General features: G+C 39.4%; 1 protein-coding gene across 7 annotated transcripts in view; it reads left to right on the forward strand.

Moving 5' to 3' along the window:
• UNC5D (unc-5 netrin receptor D) overlaps window positions 1–26,959 on the forward strand; it is a 576,267-nt gene that overhangs the window by 322,841 nt on the left and 226,467 nt on the right. For all 7 annotated transcript variants that reach the window (XM_009212864.4, XM_009212868.4, XM_009212866.4 and 4 more), the window contains exons 2-3: window positions 4,476–4,694; window positions 24,692–24,835. In XM_009212864.4, the coding sequence (XP_009211128.2) occupies window positions 4,476–4,694; window positions 24,692–24,835 (363 nt within the window). The remainder of the gene's footprint in view (window positions 1–4,475; window positions 4,695–24,691; window positions 24,836–26,959) is intronic.

Genomic DNA, 26,959 nt, shown 5'->3' on the forward strand with positions numbered 1-26,959 from the left:
GAGAAAGGACAATACCAACCACACCTATTCTTTTTTTTTTTTTTTTTTTTTTTTGTCTTTTAAGACAGAGTCTCTCTCTCTCACTCAGGCCTGGTATGCAACGGTGTGATCTCGGCTAACTGCAACCTCCGCCTTCCGAGTTCAAGTGATTCTCCTTCCTCAGCCTCCTGAGTAGCTGGGATGACAGGCATGCACCACCACACCTGGCTTATTTTTGTATTTTTAGTAGAGACAGGGTTTCACCATGTTGGCCGGGCTGGTCTCAAACTCCTGACCTCAGGTGATCCCCCCACCTCCGCCTCCCAAAGTGCTGGGATTGCAGGCATGAGCCACCACACCTGGTCACACCTATTCTTTATATCAGGGAAATATGAGCTTTCACAGAAGCTTCTGTTTATGACTCATGTGCTAAACCAGTGTCACCTGACCATGCTGACCTGCAAGTAGGTCATCTGAGTCTGTTATTTTTCCAGCCTCTGCTGTGAATGTGGTATGGAAGGAGGCAGATGGCTGGATCAGTCACCAGCCATTTGTCCTACCAGAATTTAAAACTTTTCTCTGAATTATAAAGTGGAGTTGTGGCATATGTGTTGAGATTATGAATAAATTTATCTTGAAGGAAAAAAAGCATTCATGCAGTCTTGCGTAAAACTATTAAAGTAAGTGACCTCTTGTCACCCTGTCCCAAAGAATAGAATCTGTCAGCAATTTATAAGCCCCTTAAAAGTTTCCACTTCAGTTCCTGTTCCTCTTTCTTTCCTAGCCTTCCCTTTTCCTGAAAGAATTGATGATTTCCTGAAGAATTCAGTTCAAAACTACTGGGCAGGGCTGAGCATGGTAGGCAAGTGTGGGTTGGAGAGGCGGGGAGAGAGGTGACTCACTGCCCTGTGGGATGAAGAAGGGGTGTCCTCCTGGAGAGGCAGCCTGCCGAGAGGAGTAAGCCCTCTTGCTGGAGGGAAGCCCCCTGCTGGGCTGAGCAGGGCTTTGCTGCACCAGGAATGAAAGCCTGACCCAGTGTGGAACTTGGGGTGTGAGAAGGCGGGGCGAGGTACAGGGATAGGCAGTAACCACTCCCAGCACTTCACTATACAAAGCAAAAAAAAAAAAAAAGAAAAACAACTTCTTTTCACCTACCTCATTTGTTAGACGGATACAAATAAACAGTGATATGTATACAAATATATACCTACAATCCCTCACCTTCCCACTGCCACTCTAATAAATCATTTTCCTTTGTTTCTTATTTTCATGGATCCCAGCCCTTTTTATATTTATTTAATAATAAAAATGTAATGTTACATTCTACCTTTTTGTCATCCTCTGAATGCTAACTGATTCCTTTTTATTTATTCTATTGATTTCTGAAACAGGGTCTCTGTCTCTGTCACCCAGGCTGGAATGCCAGTGGTGTGATCTTGACTCACTGGAGCCTCTACCTCCTGAGCTCAAGTGAGCCCCCCGACTTCAACCTCCCAAGTAGCTGGGACTACAGGCATGCACCCAGCTAATTTTTTTATTTTTTAATTTTTTTGTAGAGAAGAGGGTCTCACTATGTTGTCCAGGCAGTTCTCAAACTCCTGGGCTCAAGTGGTCCTCTCGCCTTTGCTTCCCAAAGTGCTAGGATTACAGGCATGAGTTGTGCCTGGCTTAAGATTGATCCTTAAGGGGGATCCTTGGGTAGCCAGGTCAGTTACCCTCAGGCTTGTCCATTCCACTCTCCTGCTCTGTCTTTCAGATGCAGGCTGAACAGGCTACTTTATCTAAAGGACATTTATTAAAATGGGAGAAGGGGAACCTAACTGCCTTTAGATCTCTCTGTGTTTTGTGAGTTGAATGGTTAAAACTTGATCTATTACATGATCTAGTGCCTTTACTTATTTGGCATTTATTTATGCCAGATAAATAGACATATTCATGCCTCGTTACTAGTAAAGCAAAAATGCTTCATTCAGATTGCACGTCTGTGCCTGTCTACTCAGCCCACCACTGTAGGTTTGGGTATGTATTGTTTATCAAGTGGCCCTTTTATGAATTGAACAATGAATTGGACAGAACTAAAGCCTCTAATGGGAGTGTAAGCAGTTGATGTTCATATAAAATCTTTTAATACTTTTGTCATTTCCTCTAACGTATGGATTTACAAAAGCCTGCGGGGACTTGGTATTTGTTGAAGATAGAAATTTGCATAAGCATTCAGTAACAAAACAATATGTGATTTATTTTGTGAAATCCATTTTAAATACAATTAAAATACTTTTTAAAAAACTACATCTGAGATTCTACCCCAAAACCCCTCTTACTTCCTGTGACATATACACATTTTATTTTCTGACTTTATTATACTTTTGGCATAAACCGTTTGCCCTTAGTTTTTAGAATATTTGCTTTACGATTTTTTTATGCTGACAATTACTTGAATGTGAGTTAGCTTTTCCATTGAAAATACATTTCAAGGCTTATAGTCTCTTAAACTCTTTGTTATGTGAGGCTGTTTTTCCTCCTCTTAAGCTGATGTATTTAATGGGAAAAAAAATCTTATTTGGAAGAATCAAGTTATAGTTACATTTAATTTGTTCCAGTGGCAAACTGTGCATGTGTGTTCCCAGTCATTAGGAGCCATTTACTAACTTGGTGTCTTTTATTTTCTTGCTTATACAAAATACCTCTTGAAGTCTGAGCCTTTGTACCTCTTTTTACTTTTAAGAATTCCTCCTGTAGTTCTGAAACAGAACATTACTTTTTTTTTTTTTTTTTTTTTTTTTTTAAATTTAGACAGAGTGTCAGTGGCAGGATCTTGGCTCACTTCAACCTCTGCCTCCCAGGTTCAAGTGATTCTGCTGCCTCAGTCTCTCAAGTAGCTGAGATTACAGACACATGCCACCATGCCTGGATACTATTTTTATTTTTAGTAGAGATGGGGTTTTGCCATGCTGGTCTCAAACTCCTGACCTCAAGTGATCTGCCTGCCTAGGCTTCTCAAAGTGTTGGGATTACAGGCGTGAGCCACCATGCCCAGTCAGGGCAATACTCCTGTTTTTAATGAATTAGGTTTACCATTGACAGTGCTTTCTGATTTGGGTTCTTGACTTAAGCATGAATAGCAAGAGGCTCTGGTCACAACTGCATTGATGGCATGCAGAAAACCAGGTAAGGCCACAAGATGCACCCCTTTCCCAGAGTCTTTTCAGAGAGTTGGATCTGATGGGTGAGTGCATTAGGCGGGGTTCTCTAGAAGGACAGAAGTAATAGGATAGATGTATATACAAAGGGGAGTTGCTTAAGGAGTATTGACTCAGGATCACAAGGTGAGGTCCCACAATAGGCCATCTGCAAGCTGAGGAGCAAGGAAGCCAGTTCAGGTCCCAAAATTGAAGAACTTGGAGTCTGATGTTCAAAGGCAGGAAGCATCCAGCATGGGAGAAAGATATAGGCCAGAAGATTCAACCAGTCTAGTCTTTCCACGTTCTTCTACCTGCTGTTATTCTGGCCACACTGGCAGCTGATTAGATGGTACCCACCCAGATTGAGGGTGGGCCTTTTCAGGGTACAAGATGCCACTCTTCCTCGTCCTATTCACTGTGCTCAGCAATCACATCCTCCTGCCTTTGATTTTGTGGCAGTTTCCTGGGACTTAAGTCTTTGCTCACTCTATGAAGAAACAGGGAAGTACAGTTTTCCCTCCTGCACTTACTTTTTTATATTGCTTCCTCCATTTCCTAAGGTTAGGGGAGAGTCCAGTTTATTCCTTTCACTTGAACAAATGTAATTATAGCTGCTGGCTATAAGCTCAGAACTATTAGTGATTTCTGTTAGTTCTCACCCTCGGTAGTGCAGTCCATCATATATGGTGGAAGGTTGCTGGGGGCAGAGGGTGGGCCAAAGGAAAGCAGAATGGAATCACATTCCCTTTGAAGGGGCGGTGAGCTGGTGAGTTATCCAAGATCCAAGACAGATTGCCAGACAATCTCCACAGTTTCATAGGTAAAGAAAGCAGACTATTTGGAATCTTTTGACTATATTTTATGGCTGAGTATCCTCTGTCATCATCCTTGTCATCCACATACATGTGTGGGAGAACAACATCTATTCTTACCATTTTTTCAGTTTTGAAGCAGCTTGAGGTTGTGCTTAGCCCTTTCAGGTAACCATTCACCAGAGCCTCTCACCTCACAGATGTTTATCTCAGTTGTTTCTGCAAAGATGCTCAGATTCAAAACAGAAATTTTGAGGGGTGTCCTATTCATTTTAATGCTTCATCTAATAACACTGAAGCCATGGCTAGCTGGAGGCCCCGTATCCTCTTAGTTCACCTTCTAGAAGATAATTCATCTACGCCGGTTCTACAAGCATGCTTTATTAATACAGTGGAGATTTCTCCAGCACAGAATCTTAGAGCTGGTGTGGGTTTGCCGTTGTGTCCTGGTGTATGTGCTATGAGTGTAGGCTGTGTTCTGATGTCCTCTTTGATTTCACAGGAACTGACAATGGTGAAGCCCTTCCTGAGTCCATCCCATCAGCTCCCGGGACACTGCCTCATTTCATAGAGGAGCCAGATGATGCTTATATTATCAAGAGCAACCCTATTGCACTCAGGTGCAAAGCGAGGCCAGCCATGCAGATATTCTTCAAATGCAACGGCGAGTGGGTCCATCAGAACGAGCATGTCTCTGAAGAGAGTCTGGACGAGAGCTCAGGTAGGAACGTGCAGCAGTCAGAAGCAGCCATGGTGATTCTTTGGGTTCTCCTGTGGTTATGTATCTGGGAAAGACTGGAAATCACCCCCTCCCCCCATCGCCTCGTGTGAATGAGGTCATAGTTACATCACTCCCGGCATATAAGATACAATTATTTTCTTCAAATGACCCCACAGCTGCCTTGGTAGTCTCTTCTAATATGATGCAGAGGCATTTTTTTTCTTGCTGTATATAACTTTAAACACCAAATTTTGGTGTTTAAAAATTTGGAAGTTAATGGAAGTGAATATCACTGGAAATAAAACCAGGGAGTCACTGTTTTTGTTTGCAGAATTCTGAATATTTTTTAGGACAAATATTAAATCTTGCATCAAACCCCTTGTTAAGCAGCATGATTTGAGTTTCTTTAATCTTTCCTAGATTTTATTCTTTGCACTTTATTCTCCACAGTTGGTTTCTGAGTCCTTTTTTTTTTTGACTATAGTGTAGTGGCAGATCCCAAATTAGGTTACCATATTCTAGCAGGATCTCCAATATGAAAGAATTGTGGGACCATCTTTACATTATTAGTAAATTATTGGTGAATTTGGCTGATAAGTGGTGATGATGGAAATTATGATTATACTAGCTAATACATATTGAGTACTCACTATATATCAGACTTTAAGCACTTGACAGGCATTATTATCTTGTTCAGTTTTCTTCAACAGTCCCCTGCAGTAGATAATGCTATTATTATCTTGTTATAGACAAGGAAACTAAGGCTCAAAGGGATTAAGTAAAGTGCCTGCCCTGGATGTCAAAGTGAGATAATTTGACTCAAAGCCTTCAAAATGTATACCTTTTTATATTTTAATGTTGACAGAAATAATACATGCTTTTGAACTTTGCTTTCTCAGACAAGATCCAATCTGGTCACTATTGAGAGAACCTACCCCCAATATTTCAACATAGGTTCTTTCTATTTTCTATAAGTGTCAGCCGGATGAGAAATAAAGAGAGACAGTATAAAGAGAGGAATTTTACGGCTGGACCACTAGATGTGACATCACATATCGGTAGGACCGTGATGCCTGCCCAAGTCTCAGACCAGCAAGTTTTTATTAAGGGTTTCAAAAGGGGAGGCAGTGTAAGAACAGAGAGTAGGTACAAAGATCACATACTTCAAAGAGTAAAAAGCAGAACTACTGATAAGAGTCTAACAAAGATCACATGCTTCTGCAGGAACAGGGCAAAGGGCAAAAGCAGGACCACTGATAAGGGTCCAACAAAGATCACAGGGCAAAGGGCAAAAGCAGAACCACTGATAAGGGTCTTGATAAACATCTTAAACTTCAGAAAACAGTATTTGAGAGTAGAGAACCAGTCTGACCACAAATTTACCATGGCTGAGTTTTCCAAACCCTGAGTTTTCTACAGGAACTCAGTAAGCCTGAGGGTTCTGCCAGAGACCAGGGCATATCTCAGTCCTTATCTCAACTGCATAAGACAAACATTCCCAGAGTGGCCATTTATAGACCTCCCCACAGGAACACAATTTTTTCTTAGGGTATTAATTTTCATATTTCTTGCTAGGAAAAGAATTTAGTGATATGTTTCCTACTTGCATGTCCATTTATAGGCTCTCTGCAAGAAGAGAAATATGACTCTTTTTGCCCAACCCCACAGGCAGTCAGACCTTATGGTTATCTTCCCTTGTTCCCTAAAAATCACTGTTATTCTGTTATTTTTCAAGGTGCACTGATTTCATATTGTTCAAACACATATGTTTTACAATCAATTTTTACAGTTAATGCAGTTATCACTGTGGTCCTGTGGTGACGTACATCTTCAGCTTACGAATATAACAGGATTAAGAGATTAAAGATGGGCATAAGAAATTATAACAGTATTATTTGAGAACTGATAAATGTCCATATTATGATGAAATCTTCACAATTTATGTTCCTCTGCCACGGCTCCAGCCGGTTCCTCCATTCGGGGTCCCTGACTTCCCGTAACAGGTCACACATTAGATTGTTGATTTTTTTAGATGGTCAACTACTTGACTTGGTCAACTCACTAGATATCAGATTTTTGAATAAGTCAGAAAACATCAGTATAACTCTGAAGTTTCAAATCAGCCTACTTTATTAACTATGTAGCAATGATATTCTATATAACAAGGTATTCAGAGTATTACAGAGTATTCAGAGAGAGATAAGATAATAGCCCATATAGGTAGGTGTTACAGGTAATGATAGAGATAAGACAAATATACCCATAAATGCAGTGCAGATGAAGTTAGGATAAATATCTGAAGAGAAGAGTATGATTCTACAGAAGATTTGTTTCTTAAATTACATCTAACTAGGACTATCAGGAAAGGTATTGTAAACTTGATAGCAGTAGAAAGGGACATTGATGAATATGTAACTAAGATGGACATAATTGATGTCACACTCTATAGGGGAGAGAGGAGTTTTAGTGGCCTGAAGGTCACAAACATTAGTAAATGAAGAAAGCTTAGTATATGTTCAGCAAAACGTTTGGTTTTGTTGAAATATAAAATTTATGTACAAGAATAGCAGCCAGTGGCTAGAAAATTCAGTTTAATGAATGGCATGAAAGGCCTCAAATAAGAGTGTGGAGTCCTTAGTTTTATGGGTATTTTGGTTGTGGTGATCGATCATACTGATAGACGGGTATGCAGTGGCTGGAGCTCTGCTTTAAAGAATGAATCTGGAAGAAACGTTGGTAAGCAGACACCAGAACAAGGGAGCTAGGAGACATGGATAATTCAGGTGAGAGAAGGTAAGAACTGGTTTGAGAGGGAGGACGGCACAGAAATAACAACCAGAATGTAAGTAATTGCATTAACAAGGAGAAAAATCTGAGATCATAGTTTGACAATCTAAATTTGAAGTGCTTATGGTATATAATGAAGAGATATAGATTTTGAACTTGATAGAATTAGGTGGTAGAAGAGTAGATTTGAGAATCATTAGTAAAGAATGAAGCCATGTGGGTGGAAGAGTTGTTAGAGGGGAAGGGTCAATATGAAAAGGAAGTAGACCTAGAGATATACCTCTTCAGAAGACAGAGACAGGCGTATCAGCCTTCAGCAAAGAAGTAACCAGGGGAGCCAGGCACGGTGACTCCTGTAATCCCAGCACTTTGGGAGGCTGAAGTGGGTGGACCACAAGGTCAGGGGTTTGAGACCAGCCTGGCCAATATGGTGAAACCCCGTTGCTAATAAAAATACAAAAATTAGCTGGGGGTGGTGGTGGGCACCTGTAGTCCCAGCTACTCAGGAGGCTAAGGCAGGAAAATCGCTTGAACTGTGGAGGTTGCAGAGAGCCAAGATCGTACCACTGCACTGCAGCTGGACAACAGAGCAGAGCAAGACTCTGTCTCAAAAAAAAAAAAAAAAAAAAAAAAAGAAGAAAGAAAAGAAAAGAAAACAATAGAAGTAACCAGGGGATGCTGTGTTTCAAAGCAAAAGGAAAACGTTATCTCAAAAAGATCTGTAGGTAAAACTCTATCAATATAGAAAAGGGCCAAGAACTAAACATCTTATTTACATGTAAAGAAAGGGTGCTAATCCTTACACAGTTCTGAACTACTATAGGATTGCAGTGTAAATTCAAAAGTCCAAAAAGTAGAGAAACACCTAAAATCCTATGATAATTCCCTATTCATTCCAAATTGGAATTAGTAGGAGGTAGAAAAAAAAGTGCCCTTTTAGAGATGTTCTTCAGACCAAAGCACGTTAGAATCCTAGAATCTAAATGTAAGAACTGGGAGAGAGTTTAATGATAATCTAACAGCCCTATTTTGCACATTAAAAATGTTAAGATTCAAGAGATACAATGAGTTCATGGCATAGCTGTTTCAAGAACCCAGATCTCCTGATTTCTCCTTCAGATGAATTTCTTCAACATCATAAACCACTTTTGCCTATAGATTTCTATACTTTTCTCCCAGATCAAAATATTGACAGATTTTCTTGCTGACATAAGGATGGATTGAAGTACATGGCTCTTCATTTTCCATTATGAATCTATTTAGGGTTTCCATCACCCATGTGTATCATCCTATACAAATATCATTAGAATTTCTTTATTCCTGACCATTTCTTCCATCTTCATAAAAGCCAACCCCTTAACTTGGGTCATGTTTCTGGCACTGTTAGACAAAAGTTTATAGCAAGCAATGACAGACATTTCCAGGATTGTTGGTACAGTTTTCATTTTGAAGGAAGGATTTGGCATTTTGATGGGGAAAGTAGAGAACAAATTGAATCTTGGTTTCAGGAATGTCTCTGATCTTGTACTCCCAAGACTGGGACCCAGGAGAGACCTAGATGGATAGGCCTGGTGCTGGGAGAGGTTGAGTCAGAGACAAAAGCAGTCTCACTTACATTGACATTAAAAATTCAAAGGAAGACACTGGAGTTTGGGAGAGGGCAACCAAGGGAATGACATCTACCATATAAGCAAAAGCCTACAAAACAATGGCAGAATATGACAGGTTTATGTGTCTTTTGCTCAATTAGTACAATTAAAAAGGACTCAAATACCAGTGGCTCACTGGGGCTGTATGTTTTATCATCAGATGTCTCTGTCCTAGATTTTGCCCAGCAATGAACTCAAAATAGTCGAATCCCAATGGGCAAACTCTTCCAAATGAAAGAGAGAAAGAACATTGTAAAATGATCAGCCATTTCTTTTACCACTGCTAGAAAAATCTTATATCCCTTCTCATATAAAGACCTCTTTAACTATTGCAAGCCAGTTCAACAGTGCACCCTATTCTAATTTCACTACATTCTGTTTTGTTATTGCTTTCCCCTTTTAATTCCCCTAGCATTGCTAGGCAACTCCATGTCATGTGGATAGCATTTTTGATTACATTCTCTACCTCCGCGTAGAAATTTCCTCCTATTTCATTTAAAAAAAAAAAAAAAAAAAAAAAAAAAGCCAATAGACTTATTTCAAAGACACTGAGCAGAACAAAAAGATTCATAAATGACAAAATCTGAGGAGATTATATACCGATTTTTAAAAATATGCTGTTGAGAAAGAATTTAAATTTTATCAGTTACGTTTTTGTAAAGAACTTAATAAGCACAACCTTTTCTTCCAAGTCATTTTGATCGAATCAATGCAAAAGAAATGTCTCTCCCTAAACAGTTTTCTTCAGTGTGGTTAATGAAAATCACTATCTTCCACACACTGCAATTACGTTTCCTAAGCTCTGTATTAATAGTAGAATTGTGGAAACAAGAACAAGATGAGTGGAGATATTATACCCCAAAACAATACCTAAGTGCAATTTAGGTTGGAAACAAAATGGCCTCAGGTATTGAAAAATAGATGCATTACCTCCCTTGGGTTCTCCAAGGCAGAGCTGGGAAACAGGACTTGACTACCTTTATAGACTTAATGGCTTTTGACTGGATCTGTAAAATAATTCCTGCCAGTCTAATAGGAGTGAATGTCACTGAGAAGTCAAGGACAATGGGACCACATTTGACCAGAGAGACAGAGACAACTGTCCCTGTTGTTGTAAGTCCTGTCGAAAGTAATTCCTTATGTCTGTTTGCACAACATACTCTCCATTTCTGAAATTCTAGAGAAATTTGTGATAATTCTTTTTACTTACAGGCATTCTGTCTTCACAGAACCAATGGGAAATGCATAGGACCTGGGAGTGTTTGGAGTAGACACAGAATCTTTTGTGTTCCTAAATTGGAAGCAATAAGTCCTTTCAGTTGTTAAAGGCTGCAAACTGCCTTTGGTCTTTCTGGTAATTTGGCCCTGTCATCTAACAGTTCAAATAAGAAGAAAAAGGATTGTGTGTTTTCATGCAATTTAGCTTGGAAAACCCAGAGCTAGAGTTCTTTCCTGCAAAAAGTACAATTTATTTGACATGAGTTACTGTGTTTGCACAGACAAGGCTATACCTCTTAGTAACGTACACTTGCAGTTCTCTGCACTAGCCAAAGGATCCTCTTTCATTTGTTCTGCCTCATTTCATTTGGAAATATGGGAACTCGTCTTCCTTGTGTTGTTCTTCTGTTAACATCTGGAAGCTCAGAGTTGAGAAGTAATCTCAACCCAGGAATCGTGCCCCTGTGAAAAGGATGGAGTATGCAGTAATGCAGAAATTAGAGCTTTAATCTAAACAGGCAGACACATGTATATCATACACACAATAGTAAACAACCACAAACCAAACATATCTTGGCAATCAAGATTATGTGGGCTGTGGGGAGCTGGAATTATCAATAAGCTAAACCACTTCTTTACTGTTCAATAAAAATAGGAATTCTCTTAACAACACGCTGTGGCTCTTATTCCACCTCAGAGATATTGAATTCTAATGAGTGAAATAATGTGTATTCCAATGTGTTATGGGAAAAGTCTCAACTCCAGTAAACTAATATTTTTCTTCTTAAAGAATTTCATTTCAGGGACCTCATTGTATGTGATTTCCTTTTTAAACAACTGGAGTCACTCTCTGGGGAAAAAAGGTTAATGGATTGTATTGAGAAAAGGGAGAAGAATAGAAATAAAAATGTATTAAATCTTAAAAGTTTATATCTTAGAATGTTGCTATGCTGGTGATGGGGATTTGAATATAGTATCTTCCAGAAAACCATTAATTTGAAAGTATCTTCAATGATTCACAAGTCACTAAAGTACATTTAGGAAGCATATATTTTAGGCCACATAACACAGAAATAATCTCTCAAGTGTTTCATTGACAGTTTGTGGGTTTAAAACTCACTTTTATGGAAGGCTTCTTCCTCCCCACCTTAGATTTCATCGTGCTCATCACTCTACTTCTCAGAGAAGACTGACATATTCTTAAAAGGTTTTCAGGAAAATATTACGAATTCCCTACATAAACTGGCAGAGTATGAAGGCCTTGTTTCCTATAGATAATTTAACTTTTCCTACAAAATGGAAATAAGGAGATTATTTACTCTCATCCATCCTTAGCAGTGATAGAAATCAGCTAATCACTTTATATAATTTAATAATTTCTGATATCGACCATACGTTTGTCTCAAAGTGTAAATTCTTGACCAGTCTCTTCAGTTCACACATTAAGAAGTGTGTACATTGATTTAAAATACAAATGACAGGCTGGGCACAGTTGCTCATGCCTGTAATCCCAGCACTTTGGGAGGCCGAGGTGGGTGGATCACAAGGTCAAGAGATCGAGACCAGCCTGACCAACATGCTGAAACCCCATCTCTACTAAAAATACAAAAATAAGCTGGCTGTGGTGATGCACACCTGTAGTCCCAGCTACTTGGGAGGCTGACGTAGGAGAATCACTTGAACCCGAAAGGTAGAGGTTGCAGTGAGTTGAGATCGTGCCACTGCACTCCAGCCTGGAAACAGAGCACGACTCTGTCTCAAAAAAACATGAAAAACAAAAACAAATAATTATAAAGATCTCTAAAAAACAAAACACACACGCACACACACACAGACAGACAGAGAGAGAGAGAGAGAATGAAACCTGAGGTTAGCCTAATTGTTAAGAACATGGGTTTTGGTGTAGAGGAAGCAATGTTTGAAATCAGGCTCTCCATTTACCTATTTTTCAGATAGATGTGGAATTGAGCTTCCTTTCTCCTTCGTTCCTCCGTGTATAAAATGGCAGTGATAATTGTATCCACCATCACATAGCACCTAATACACGTGACATGCTTAGCCCAGGGGCTAGTGTACAGCAAATGCTTAGTCAAGACTAGCCTTCAAAATGATGAATATAAAACAGCTATTTTATTCTTCTTTTTGAATGAGACAAGTGTCTGGTGATTATGATTCAAAAAACAAATATATAATTGTAGAATTTTGCATTCCAAGAAGATAACAGGGCTAATATTATTGGCAGGTAAATATTTGCCCTTCCTAGAGTAACATTGCCTTACTTGCATGTGATTCAATCATTCAGGTCGCATTGTGGATGTATGTTACCCTCAGAGTCCATGGCAGTGTTACAGAAAAGGGCTCCAGATCTAGACCCCAAGAGAGGATTCTTGGATCTTGCGCAAGAAAGAATTCAGGGAAAGTGTGCAGTGCAAAGTAAAAGCAAGTTTATTAAGAAAGTAAAGTGCTGAAAGTACAGCTACTCCGTAGACAGACTAGGACGTTCCTGAAAGTAAGAGGAGGAACGCATCCACTCGAGGTACAATGCTTGTATATGTGGGTAGATGTGTTCTGCTATAAGGGTTTGTGATAAATGATTAATTTTCTTAATTACTATATTTTGCAAGAATCAATATTACTATCTTTAAAGCAAAATTAGGAATGCCTTTGTTCTCCAGATATCAGGATATCTGGACACCCCCAAGTTTGGGTTTGTTTAGTAAACATTATTAATTTGTTCCCCTAACCATCAACATCTAGAGACAAGGAATGCGTAACTCTGTGGGAACGCAGCCCGGCAAGTTCCAGCCTCATTTTCCTAGCCCTCACTTAAAATGGAGTTGCTGTGGTTGGAATGCCTCTGACAGTAGCACTGTGGGTGGTACAAGTGGTACAATATTTGTCCTGACCTCAGGTCATAAGCTACTAGCGGGAGATGATTTCAGTGACTGCAGGAATGGAAAGTCATTGATTGAAGCAACAGGATTGGAAATCATGACCATGTTGCCCACAATGTTGTGAGTATGACATGGGAGTGAGTCATTCATGGGATGCGTTTTCTAAACAACCCTTCCATGTCCACTTCTGCCTCTTAAGTTTCTCTTCTTGCTGTTGTTAGACAACGCTATCAAGTTAATTTGCTTTCCTTTACCAGACACCTCTGAGCTGATTAATTCTAATCTCTGGTGTGGAAGAAACTGGAGAGCTTGGGTGTATTCTTTGTTTCTGTACTTAAGACTGAACTCGCAGTGCTTCTAAGGAATACGTGGAGTGGTTATTATCCTGGGAAAACAAAAGACTATTCATTAGGCATAGCGCACATGCACATTCAAAGGGTAACTATTTTATTTTTGGTCAAGATACATTTTTATCTTGTTGCTAGGATGAAGTGATAAAAGACATTTAGCCCTAGTTAATTATCTGCCAGTAAAATGAAACATTGTTCTGCCTTTTCGTTTTTGTATTTAATTTACTACTTTCAGTACTATGTTGGCCTAAAGACATCTAAGCTGTCTCAAGATATGGAGGTACAGTTCCATGACATTTCTTCCTATCTGTCGGTTTTGAAACTTCAAATGTGTGTGAGATACATGTGTCCTTACCGGAGTCCCCAGAGCTGTGGTCTAGAAGCCAGGCTATATATTGAATAAGGACAGCGCCTTCAAGTCGTAGGTAGAATGGCACTCAGCCTCTTGTATGATCTTGTAGCAGCCTGTGCTTCTGCTGTCATGACTGTTGTCACATTGGGCATTGTTGGAGCATGTTAAAATGTCTCCCTCTCCAGGGCTGGGCACGGTGGCTCACCCCTGTAATCCCAGCACTTTGGGAGGCCAAGGTGGGTGGATCACCTGAGGTCAGAAGTTCAAGACCAGCCTGGTCAACATGGTGAAACCCTGTCTCTACTAAATATATAAAAATTAGCCAGGCATGGTGGCGGGCACCTACTTGTGAGGCTGAGTCAGAAGAGTCACCTGAACCTGGGAGGTGGGAGTTGCAGTGAGCCAAGATCGTGCCACTGTACTCCAGCCTGGGCGACAAGAGCGAAACAGTGACAGGCACATACAGGGTGCTCAATAATTGTCTTTCCAGAGAAATATGTCATCAACCTTATGACATCTTTGATCTGTTGCTTATGGTAGGGGACCTGTGGCAAAATAATAATACTAAAAAATAGAAATAATAGTAACACGATGTTAAGATGAAAGACCAAAATGCCTGTGATGGTATTAATAAAAGTAAAGGGCTATGCAAGTACTATATAACTAATAATGATAATAACAATGTGTTATTCAAAATATGAGGGAGTATCTCATTGTTGAGTATAGTTTTCGATGCTCTGATCCTGAAGCAGTAAGAGACAAGTGGAAAACATTCCCTTATGTAAGTGGAAGACTCACTTTTTCTAGTTGAAATGGCTTTCTGTCTGCTCAGGAGACATCAGAGTAAGAGAGGATACCTCAGCCAAATCCAGGCATCAGAGGGGTTGAAAAACTCTGGAAGTTCGTGGTTCTTTCAAGAAAACTCTCGAATATAGGAGAATATTGCTTTTCAGGCCAGGCACAGTGGCTCATGCCTGTAATCCAAGCACTTTTGGAGGCCAAGGTGGGTGGGTCACTTGACGCCTGGAGTCCAGACCAGCCTGGTCAACAAGGCAAAACCCCATCTCTACTAAAAACACAAAAACTAGGTGGGTGTGATGGTACATTCCTGTGATCCCAGCTACTAGGGAGGCTGAGGCACAAGTATTGCTTGAACTGAAAGATGGAGGTTGCAGTGAGCCGAGATCACAGCATAGAACTCCAGTTTGGGCGACAGAGCAAGACTCTGTCTCCAGGAAAAAGAAGAAAAAAAAAAAAAAGAAGTCTATTGCTTTTCAAGGGAGTTAGATTGCTTTGTTTCTCTCTCAGAGAACTGAGCAAGGCCCTGCATTACTCATGAAGTTGTATTGGAATAATTCTTTGGCACTTTGTCTACAAAGAATAGAATACTCACTTTCTCAGCCCCGATCATGAAGCGCTATAATGTGAAAAATGAGATACAAAGAAAGTGAAACATTGAACTGAAAAAGTCCCAGAAAACAGGCACCGAGACTGGGATGAGAAAATGATTCTACCAAAACCTAGTTAGCTGGTCATTTACTGCTTCTGTATGGTTGGGGATATGATAAACGTCTTAGAGGGAGGGATTCTCACTTCCTTCTTGAATCTATTGATTCCAGTTGGTAAGCCGAGCATCCTACTACAGAGAACTTCCAAATGATTGAAGCAGTAAGGCTGAGTGGGGAGGCAAGCATTTGAGAACTGTATCAAATTCCTCCCCAAGTGCCCATCACCAGGTATGTTTGAGAACTGGCTGGAAACGGTAACCACAGCAGGATGTTGCTGATGGGCTTTGTCAGTGCGATAAGGAGCAATGGATAAAAAGCTTAGGGCCAGCTGTTGGTAGGCACCGGGCTGGGGTTGGCATGGTGCTGAATGTTAAATACTATTCCAAAATTCTCTATTTTGTCCAGAACAAGTTAGGATCTTAGACTATGACTGTCACCCTTTTATTAAAAGTTGATCAGAAATAAAGCGTTTTATTTATTTTCCCCTCTCCATTTCTTCCCTCCTCTATTTTACATTTCTCTTCCTTGCACAGTGAAGTATATACCTTCAATTAGTTTGAAAATCCTTTAACTTTTAGTCTCCCAACAGGATTAGACCTGCTAAGAGTAACTAGTGTTTTCTATCTGATAAATAAGGGGATTATAGCAATAACTGCTGTCAGCATTTTTCTCATTTAAACAAATAAAGCTGACAAATGATGAAGTTCTGTGCTGCTCCGTTATGTTTGGTACATGCAGAGCAATTATTCATCTGCTGCCAACATTAGTCTATCTACAACTAAACCATCCAACGGCCTAGAAAGCTTATTAGCATATCAGTATCATAGTCATATTTGTATATTCTCTAAGACTCTACTCCACAACAAAGGCTGATGGTTATAATTTGCACAATAATTTAAAGGGTTGGACTTTTCTATGCTTATTAGAGTTACGCCAGTTATCGGGTACAATGCTACTCTTATTTATGACATGCCGTTTTTTTATTTGCCTGGAACTTCCACTCCCCTGTAGCATTTTCGGTGAACAAGTTAGCTGCCATCTCTGGAGATATAGAAGTAGATAGCCGTTTCTGCATGAACACTGTTAGATGAAATTCAATGGAGGAAGAGATAGGGAAGAGCATTTTTCTTAAAGCCACATTCCTTGGATATTTCTCATGTGTGAATATATCATGTATATGTATGTGTGTGTATATATACACACACACACTCATACTATTACATATGTGTATATGGGTATGTATACATGTATACTGCATATGTAAATGTGTATTTGTATGTGTATCATTTGATCAGTGAGGATTTGAGAAAGAATGTATTTAAAACATCTTATTCAACAATTATTTCTTGTTATGTTAGGGGGAAAAGATAATAGATATAAAGAATTCATGATTTGCCAAGGCTTCTTTTAGAGGGGATGGTTTGATAAAACTGAAGACCTCATGTTAGAAGAAGGCCTAATCTAGAGAGATAATATACCTTTTGTGAGATGGTCATGTCACTTGTGGCCTTTTAAAGAAGCTTGTCACTCTGATGCCACCGGTTGGGAAAATACTGTGTTTGGAAGCAGTTGTTTTATGTGCACTTTGCTCTGCTGATCACATGGGGAGCCTCTGCTGGTAACTGAGCCATCCTAAATTTGAAACCTTCACTTCAGCATTTTCCTTCCAACTGTGTTTGCCTGAATGAGGGGTTGCAAAACCTCCTGACAAGAATGGGGTAAGACCAGATATAATCTTCATAGTAGGGTGCCCTGGTCCCTTGTTTATGCTTTCCAAAGCACAGTGTGCCGCTCTTTGTCTATGTGACCACGTTTTCTAGTTGGGGCCTTGCTGACCCTGTAGGGACCGCTCTGCCCAGGGCTGGCTAATTTTTAAAGAGATCAAACAACTTGCCTGTGAATTGGCCTTTCATACGCAAACCAAGCGATCCAGAGGCCACACCCCTAACTACCATTTCTATGGAACTCTTATACTCCAGATCACTGTTCTCCTGCCCTAACCCCAGGACTAGGGTAGCCAGGATGCCCCAGAGCCACTGACATAATGCAAGCTAGCCAATCCCAGTATATTGTTTCTTCACATGCAAACCACAATGGAAAGGCTCTTGGCCACATGTTCTCCCACCCCTTCTGCCTCCTAAAAGACCCCCATGCTTATCCATGTGGCTCTACATGGCTTGCTGTGCCTCCTGTCTCTCGGGACCTGTGAGTGTCAACTTCTTCCTTCATAAAAGTCACTTCCATGTATAAATCTATTAAAACACTTTATTGAAAAAAATCCTGGGTATTCTTAAAATACCATGGTGCCAAGATTAAATCACAGCAAGTTTTGTGATTTGGATTTGGACATTCCCTACTTTATAAACATGATAACCCTGAATCATTTTGAGATGGTGCTGGTCTTCATCTTCAAGCTGAAAAAAATCGATAGCTTTGATATTCTTATAAGATGAGGAAAGTGAAAAAATGAAAGTTCTTCCCATTAGCTTGAACCTATTTCTTCTTTTTAATTAATACATAATTTACATATTTTGGGGGCACAGGTGATATTTTGATACCTTCATATAATGGCTAATAATCAAATCAGGATAATAGGAATATCCATCACCTCAAACATTTATGTTTCTACTGGGAATATTCAAATTCCTCTTTTCTAGCAATTTTGAAATATGCAATAAATTATTGTTAACTATTGTCACTCTACTGGACTGTCAAACACTGGATTTTAGTCCTTCTACTTAACTATATTTTATTACCCATTCTTCAACCTGTCTTCTCTCCTCATTTCCCTTCTTGACCTTTGGTAACCACCAGTCTACTCTCTGTTTTCATGAGATCCACTTTTTCAGTTCCCACGTATGAGTAAGAACGTGTGATATTTGCGTCTGTGCTTGGCTTATTGCACTTATGACCTCCAGTTTCATCCATGTTGCTACAAATGACAAGATTTTATTCCTTTATATGGTTGAATAATATTTCATGGTGTGTGTGTGTGTGTATGTGTGTATATATATAAATATATATACATACTGCGTTTTCTTCATTCCTTTATGGATACTTGGTTGATTCCATATTTTGACTGTTGTGGATAGTCTAATACACATGGGGTTGCAGATATCTCTTTGATATATTGATTTCCTTTTTGAGAGGATATATATGCCTAGTAGTAGGATGACTGAATCATATGGAGGATATAATTTGTGTTTTTCAAGGAACCTTTGTACTGCCTTCTATAGTGACTGTATTAATTTACATCCCCAAAAATGGTGTATGAGGGTTCTCTGTCTCCACATCCTCTCTAGCATCTATCTTTTTTTGTCTTTTTGACAAAAAACATTTTAACTGGGATAAGTTGTGGTTTTGATTTGCATTTCCCTGATGCTTAGTGATGTTGGCTATTTTATAATATATTTTTTGGCCATGTGTATGTCCTCTTTTGATAAATGTCTATTCAGGTCTTGATCTTTTGCCCATTTTTAAATCTTTTGTTCTGTTTTTTGCTATTGAGTTGTTTGAACTTCTTTTATATTCTGGTTATTAATCCCTTGTCAGATAGATAATTTGCAAATGTTTTCTCATTTTCTGTGGATTGTCTCTTAGTTGTTTATTTCCTTTGTAGTGCAGAAGCTTTTTAGCTTGATGTAATCCTATATTTCTATTTTTACATTGGTTACCTGTGCTTTTAAGGACTTATTAAATAAATTTTTGCCTCAACCAGTGTCCTGGAGAGTTTCTTCAATGTTTTCTTTGAGTGATTTCATAGTTTCATGTCTTAGATTTGTTTTTATTTTGACCTGACTTTTGTATATGGTGAGAGATAAGGGTCTAATTTCAATGTTCTGTATATGGATATCAAGTTTTCCCAGAACCATTTATTGAAGATACTATCCTTTCCTCAGTGTTCTTGATACCTTTGGCCTTAGCTATTCAGAGATTTTTATGGGTCCATACAAATTTTAGGATTGCTTTTCCTATGTTTGAGAAAGATGTCATTGGTATTTTAATAGGGAGTGTCTTGAATCTGTGCATTGCTTTGTGTAGTATTGACATTTTAATAACATTAATTCTTGCAATCCATGAACATGGAATATCTTTACTTTTGTGTATGTCTTCTTCAATTTCCTTCACCAGAGTTTTATCATTTTCTTTGTAGAGATCTTCCATATCTTTGGTTAAGTTTATTCCCAGGTATTTTTTTTGTTGGGGGGGGCGGTTGGGGGCTATTGTAAATGAGGTTGCTTTCTTGATTTCTTTTTTAGATTATTCACCACTAACATATTTAATTGCTACTGATATTTGTACATTTTGTATTCTGCAACTATACAGAATTCAGTTATCAGTTCCAATGTTTCTTGGTGGAATCTTTACATTTTTCTAAATATAATCCCAGCACTTTGGGAGGCCGAGACGGGTGGATCACGAGGTCAGGAGATCGAGACCATCCTGGCTAACACGGTGAAACCCCGTCTCTACTAAGAAATACAAAAAACTAGCCGGGGGAGGTGGCGGGCGCCTGTAGTCCCAGCTACTCGGGAGGCTGAGGCCGGAGAATGGCGTAAACTCAGGAGGCGGAGCTTGCAGTGAGTTGAGATCCGGCCACTGCACTCCAGCCTGGGCTAAAAAAAAAAAAAAAAAAAAAAAAAAAAAAAGATCAAGTTATCTACCAACAAGGCTAATTTGACTTCTTCCTCTCCAAATGGATGCCTTTTATTTGTTTCTCTTCCCTGATTGCTCTAGCTATGACTTCCAGTACTATGTTGAATAAAAATATAAAAGTGGACATCCTTGTTGTGTTTCAGATTAAGGGAAAAGGCTTTCAGTGTTTCTCTGTTCAGTAGGTTGTTAGCTGTAGGTTTGTCATATATGGCCTTTATTGTTTGAGGTGTGTTCTTTCTATGTATAGTTTTTTGAAGGGATGTTGAATTTTGTCAAATGCTTTTTCAGAATCTGTTTAAATGATCACTTTTTCTTGTTATTTTTGGTTCTGTTAATATGATGTGTCATGTTTATTGATTTGCATATGTTGAAATATCCTCACCTCTCTGAAATCAATCCTGCTTGATTATGGTGAATAATCCTTTTGATCTGTTATTGAATTTGGTTTGCTAGTATTACATTGAGGATCTTTGCATCTGTGTTCATGAAGTATATGGGTGTGTAGTTTTGTTTTTGTTGTTGTTGTGTCTTTGTCTGGTTTTGGTATCAGGGTAATGCTGCCCTCATGGAATGAGTTTGGAAGTGTTCTCTCCTCTTCAATTTTTTTTGTTTTTTGAATTTTTTGAGACTTGTTTTGTGGCCTACCTTATGGTCCATTCTGGAGAATATGTTATATGCTGAAAAGATGAATGTGTCTTCTTGTAGCAGTTGGGTAAAATGCTTAAACACATTTCTGACCTTAAAGGTTATTGAATGCTTTTTTGATGAGACTCCACTTCCCAGAGTGTGTGTGTATTCTGTTTTAATAGGTCTCCCTGTTCTGCAGTATAGGAGCTCTGAAATATTAAAGTCACTCTACCTTCTCCTACCTGTGTGCACTTGATGGATGTTCTCTCTTCCGCCTTTTCCTCTTTAAAGGAGCTCATCAACCATTTGCCCAGAGAGGAAAACATAAAGCAAGCCCTCTTCCCCAGAGTCTAGTGCCTCCCTTTAACCTGCTCAACTTTACTTTCTAATATGCATGCTCCACTCCAGCCTGCTTTCTGTCCTAACAAACAAAATAAATTAATGGCTTTAGAGGTACAAGTGGTTTTTGGTTACACGAATGAATTGTATAGTGGTGAAGTCTGGGCTTTTAATGTCCTTGTCACTCAAATAGTGTACATTGTACCCTATAAGTAGTTTTATATCCTTCATCCTATCCAATCCTCCCCGCTTCTGAGAATCCAGTGTCCATTATACCACCCTATATGCCCTGTATACCCATGGCTTGGCTCCCAATTATATGTGAAAACTTGCAGTATTTGGTTTCCCATTCCTGAGTTACTTCATTTAGGAAAATGGTCTCCAGTTTCATCCAATATACTACAAAATACATGATTTCATTCTTTTTTTATGGCTGAGTGGCACTCCATGATATGGGTATAATACATTTTCTTTGTCCATTTGTTGGTTGATGGGCCCTTAGCTTGATTCCATATCTTTGCAATTATGAATTGTGGTGCGATAAACGTATGAATTCAGGTATCTTCTTGATATAATGACTTCTTCTTTGGGTAGATACCCAGTAGTGGGATTACTGGATCAAGTGGTAGATCTACTTTTAGTCCTTTGAGAAATCTCCATACTGTTTTCAACAGAGGTTTTACTGATTTACGCTTCCATCAACAGTGTGTAAGTATTCCCTTTTCACCACATCCATGCCAACATCTAATATTTTTTGACCTTTTAATAATGGTCATTTTGATTGGGGTAAGGTGGTAGCTTATGGTGGTTTTAATTTGCATTTTCTTATAATTAGTAATCTTGAGCATTTTTTTCTATTTTTGTTGGATACTTACATATCTTCTTCTGAAAAACATTTGTTCGTGTTGTTTGCCTGCTTTTTAGTGGGATTATTTGTCTTTTCTTGCTGACTTACTGGAGTCCCTTGTAGATTCTGGATATTACTTCTTTGTGAGATGTATAGTCTACAAATATTTTCTCCATTCTATAGGTTGGCTATTTACTCTGTTGTTTCTTTTGTTGTGCAAAACCTTTTCAGTTTGTCTCATTTATTTTTGTTTTTATTGCATTTGCTTTTGGTTCTTAGTCATAAATTCTTTGCCTAGGCCAATGTCTAGAATAATTTTTCTAGGTTTTCTTCTAGAATTTTTACAACTTAAGGTCCTACATTCAAGTCTCGAATCCATTTTGAGTTAATTGTTGTATATGGTGAGAGGTATCCAGTTTCATTCTTCTGCATTTGGCGATCCAGTTACCCAGCACCATTTATTGAATTAGGGTGTCCTTTCCCCAGTATATGTTTTTGTCTGCTTCTAAGAAACTTTTTAAAAACCTTCCTTTATTTCCACTTTCTGTGACATTCTTCCCTCTTGCCTTTGCCTGCCAACTCTGCCTTTTCCTGGCCTTTGTCCCCTCATTCATATTTCTTCTTTCATTAAAGTGTAAAGACAAAACAAAGCAGCAGGAACAACATCATCATCACCTTTAAGGCTTCCTTTCTCCTATTTGATTTAGGAGTCGGCTTTCTGGACTAATAGTCTCTGACAGGGAAAACACAGTGCTTTTGTACTTTCACAAATAGGGGAAACGTGAGTTACCAACTGTCATCAAGAAGATTTTCTGTTGTGTGGGTTCCTCCTACAAATTTAGAAAGTGTACCTCAAACTACACATGGTGACTTATGTGGCCATGACCATCTCTCATCAGGCACTATAAATAACACGTTATTGATTGGGTGGAAGGGAACGTTTCCACAACCTGACTAATCCTACACCTTCATTCTTGTTTTCTAAATCCTGAAACCAAGATATAATCATGATCCATCTCCTCCATCGAGACTTCTGGACTCATTTTGATTGTAGTGACGCTTCTATCCCCTGAATTTCTTTTGGACTTAAAGGAAAAAGCATAGTTAGGTACTTAATTTAAAAATAGTTCCATGTATTAACGTTATTGCCACAATTAAGTGTCAGTACTAAAATAAAGGGACAGAATTGAATCGTTAAGAGGCACCTGAACATAGTGCTGGTTTTGGTGTAAGACCACCAAGCTCACACACCGGACCCTTCATTTACAAACTCTGACTGTGGACAAATGACGTAGCCTCTCTTGAGTCATAGTTCTTTCCTCTGCAAAGTAGGGACACCATAGCATGCACCACCACAGAGTACTGTGGAAATGTAAAGAGCATATAGGTTCAAGGTTTATCATGACACGAGGCAGTTAGGTGGAATTCAATAAGCATCCCCTTTTTTTCTCCCAACCTGCCCATCCTAGAGAAAGGCACAACCTCAGAGAATGTGTGCTGGATGGAGAGGACATGCTGGCTGTGAAGGCTGCTTCCCTGTTTGTGATGAGTTAACTGGTGAGGCAAGTGAGGTGCCCCTTCCATCATTGGTACAGGGCGACTGTTCATCCCAAAGAAAGAAAGGTTGATAGTCCTTGGTCAAAGGTGGAGAAGAAGCTCATGCTCTCCAGTTAGAAGCACCAAACAGTTTGTTTAATTTTAGAAGGAGGATGTAAAGTAACAACAACAACAACAAAAAACCATTAAAAGGTTATGGTCTTATAGCTGCATCTCAGTTCACTGCTGTGCCCTTAGCCACTCTTTCTATAAAAACCCCTCTTTCTTCACCTCCTCATACCATTGCTATGGGGACCTCCCTGGGTTCTCGTCTCAGGGCTTTAAGACTAACTTGGTTTATGTGTACTGCTATGATATATCAATTAAAAAATACAGAAAGGCAAAAAATATTTTAAGTGAGGGATATCCCAGTTACTCTGATCTGATCATTACATATTGTGTGCATGTATCAAAATATCATTGTGTACATGTATCAAAATATCACATGTGGCTGGGCAAAGTGGCCCACACCTCTAATCCCAGCATTTGGGGAGACCAAGATGGGAGGATTACTTGAGGCCAGAAATTTGAGACCTGCCTGGTCAACATAGTGAGACCCCCATTGCCAAAAAAAAAAAAAAAAAATTTCAACTTGTCTCCTCTTTGTGCTCATTCCTTCTTTTGGTCCCATTGGCTTTGTTGTCCTAAGCCTTTGATGCCGATGCCTTGGTCCTTCCTTAGATTTTCAGCCTGGTCACCCCATCTGCAAATGTTCACTGACTCCTCTTTCTTCTAAGCCAGACTGTTACAATGACCCAACCCAGCTGCCACACCCAGACATAGGGGCGCTTAGAACAACTTGGAACTGTGTCCCTGACATTGGTTTTTGGAGGCCTCTTTGGCTTGTAGAATCCTAGCAATTAACATTGTGTAAAATCTATGAGGAATGTAGTAGCAAAGAAAGACAAAAAGCGCTAAGTCAAGGTACTGTGAGAACTATTCTATTTCATGGGAGCCACAGTTGGTTGATGATACTTTACATGTGTGCTTTCCAACCTAATCAGCTCTGGAAATTTAATTAGCAGTAATATATTACTCTCAAAGTAATTAAAACCTTGTCTTGATTAAAAACAGGATTGTTTAATTAAAAAGAAAAGGTTTGGCTAACCTTAACTTTCTGTTTGAGAAATGCAACGGCCTCAGCTGATTTGTCTCTTATCTCTCCCACCATCAGGCTTGAAGGTCCGCGAAGTGTTCATCAACGTTACCAGGCAACAGGTGGAGGACTTCCATGGGCCCGAGGACTACTGGTGCCAGTGTGTGGCGTGGAGCCACCTGGGTACCTCTAAGAGCAGGAAGGCTTCTGTGCGCATAGCCTGTAAGTACATTGTGGGTGACCTTGTCTTGTAGGACCACAAATGAGAGTTAAGTAGAGCTGAAGAGAGGCTTTACAGATGTCAGATGCTTCTACAGAATGTCAATGAGAGGACTTAAATTTACTCTTCTAAAATGGTGTTTTAAAATGTTTGATAATTTCCAACCAGGTGTGGCACAGTGGCTCACACCTGTAATCCCAGCACTTTGGGAGGCCAAGGTGGGAGGATCACTTGAGATCAGGAGTTCGAGATGAGCCTGGACAACATGGCAAAACCCCGTCTCTACTAATAATACAAAATTAGCCAGGCATGGTGGTGTGCATCTGTCATTCCAGCTACTTGAGAGGCTGAGACAGGAGAATCGCTTGAACCCAGGAGGTGGAGGTTGCAGGGAACTGAGATCATGCCACTGTACTCCCACCTGGGTGACAGAATGAGAGAGACTGTATCTCAAAAAAATAAATAAATAAGTTTGATAATTTCCTTCAGAGTACATTCAGCAAATCAGTTTGGCTAAGAGAGTCTGCCTAGATGGTCAGAGTGCAGGTGGCTCAACAATGCCAGGGAAAACCTGTTCCTGAGAGAATGAAATTCACCCAAATGGATTCTGCTGTTCACCATCAATGACAAAGTTCAAGGGACACTTATGGGAAAAGTTGAGCAATGACTGTTTACTTTCCAGCAAATCTGCAAAAATACTACATTAAAGATATTATGGCATTTTTATAGTCTACTGTTCAATCTCTTCTCTCTGAATCTTAAAACACAGAAATAGGTTTTAAAACTGCATTAGTTTGACCCAAGTAGGACTAAAAAAAAAAAATTAAAAGAAAAAAAAAATACACACTTGGAAAAAAAGTATGAAAGAAAGAAAATTGCTTTTCAGAAGAGACCAAGATTTCTTTATCATATTTCAGCATTAGTGTTTTTATACTTTTTAAAAAGTTTCATAAATACACAAACTTTTTTTCTCCTCCTTGAAAATATCCTCAACCCTCCCCACTTACATTATTACACCTCTGTGGATCCCCATAAAACCCCCTTTGTGTGCCTGGGACTGCAAAATCACCTCCAGAAAGAAATTGGGAGATGGGGGAAGAGATGGTTATTGTTGTTTTATTCAAATACCACCTTTTAAGAGCGTCATGAAGAATACAGGGCGAGAAAGATTTACTTGAGGACTCAAGTGATTCTTCATAGCAGATGTTGATGGTTTAGGGATTAAGAATAGGAGTGAAGTGCTATTTGCAGAGACATTTATGTTTCCTGGGAAATGAAATCTTCCTCTTAAAATACGCCTGTCACCTTCATTCTGACGATTTGGGGAGGCCCTCTCCTGGGTGTTGCCTAAGTTCTGATAGGCCAGGGAGAAGAGGTCACCTCATAAGCCAGGCTCTTGATGTGAGAGCCATGGGAAATATTTTCCTATAGTTATTTAGTTAATTAATTTTAGCCAACAATTATTTTATGACTTTAAAGTAGCAGGCCAGCTGAGAGAGGGAATATGTTTGCATTTAATCTCCTTTTAACAAGTTCATGTCTATGCTCCCAGCGTGGTGTCAGTCAGACCTGCCAGGGCATCTGACTTGGGTCAAGATAAAATGGGTAATTTCAAGGCTCTATCTGCAAAACAGCAGAGGGGATTTCAACATACGTCCCCTCAATTGTTTTCTGCTCACCCTCACTTTTTCCTTTCCTGCTCTTTACTTCTCTGAGGCCCACATGACCTATACTCTGAACTACTGTAAATAGCATCTCCCTGATCTCTGCACACGCCCGTCCTCCCCATCTCCATCCTTCTTGCTCACTTAATTCTTCATTACCAGTGGCCCGCTAGAAACTTCCAGGGGTTTTGTCCAGGGAAAAACCTTGGTTTTGCTTTCAAAATGTTGCAAAGAATGGCTCAAATACACGCTTTTGTTAGTTTCCCGTTGCCATTCGTGGTGTACAGTATTCTCTGTCCTTCTAAACATTTTGCTCTTCTGCATGTCACCCTCACATGTTTGACATGTGCCTTCGCTCCTGCAGTTTCTACTTTCATACATGCGTCGCATGGGGAGGAACCCAGACTCCAGAGTCCTGTTGGTTTCCAACTTCTGTTCCACTACTTAGTTTAGTGATGGTAG

Source organism: Papio anubis, chromosome 8 (genome assembly GCF_008728515.1).
Source record: "Papio anubis isolate 15944 chromosome 8, Panubis1.0, whole genome shotgun sequence".
NCBI classification, from domain to species: Eukaryota; Metazoa; Chordata; class Mammalia; order Primates; family Cercopithecidae; genus Papio; species Papio anubis.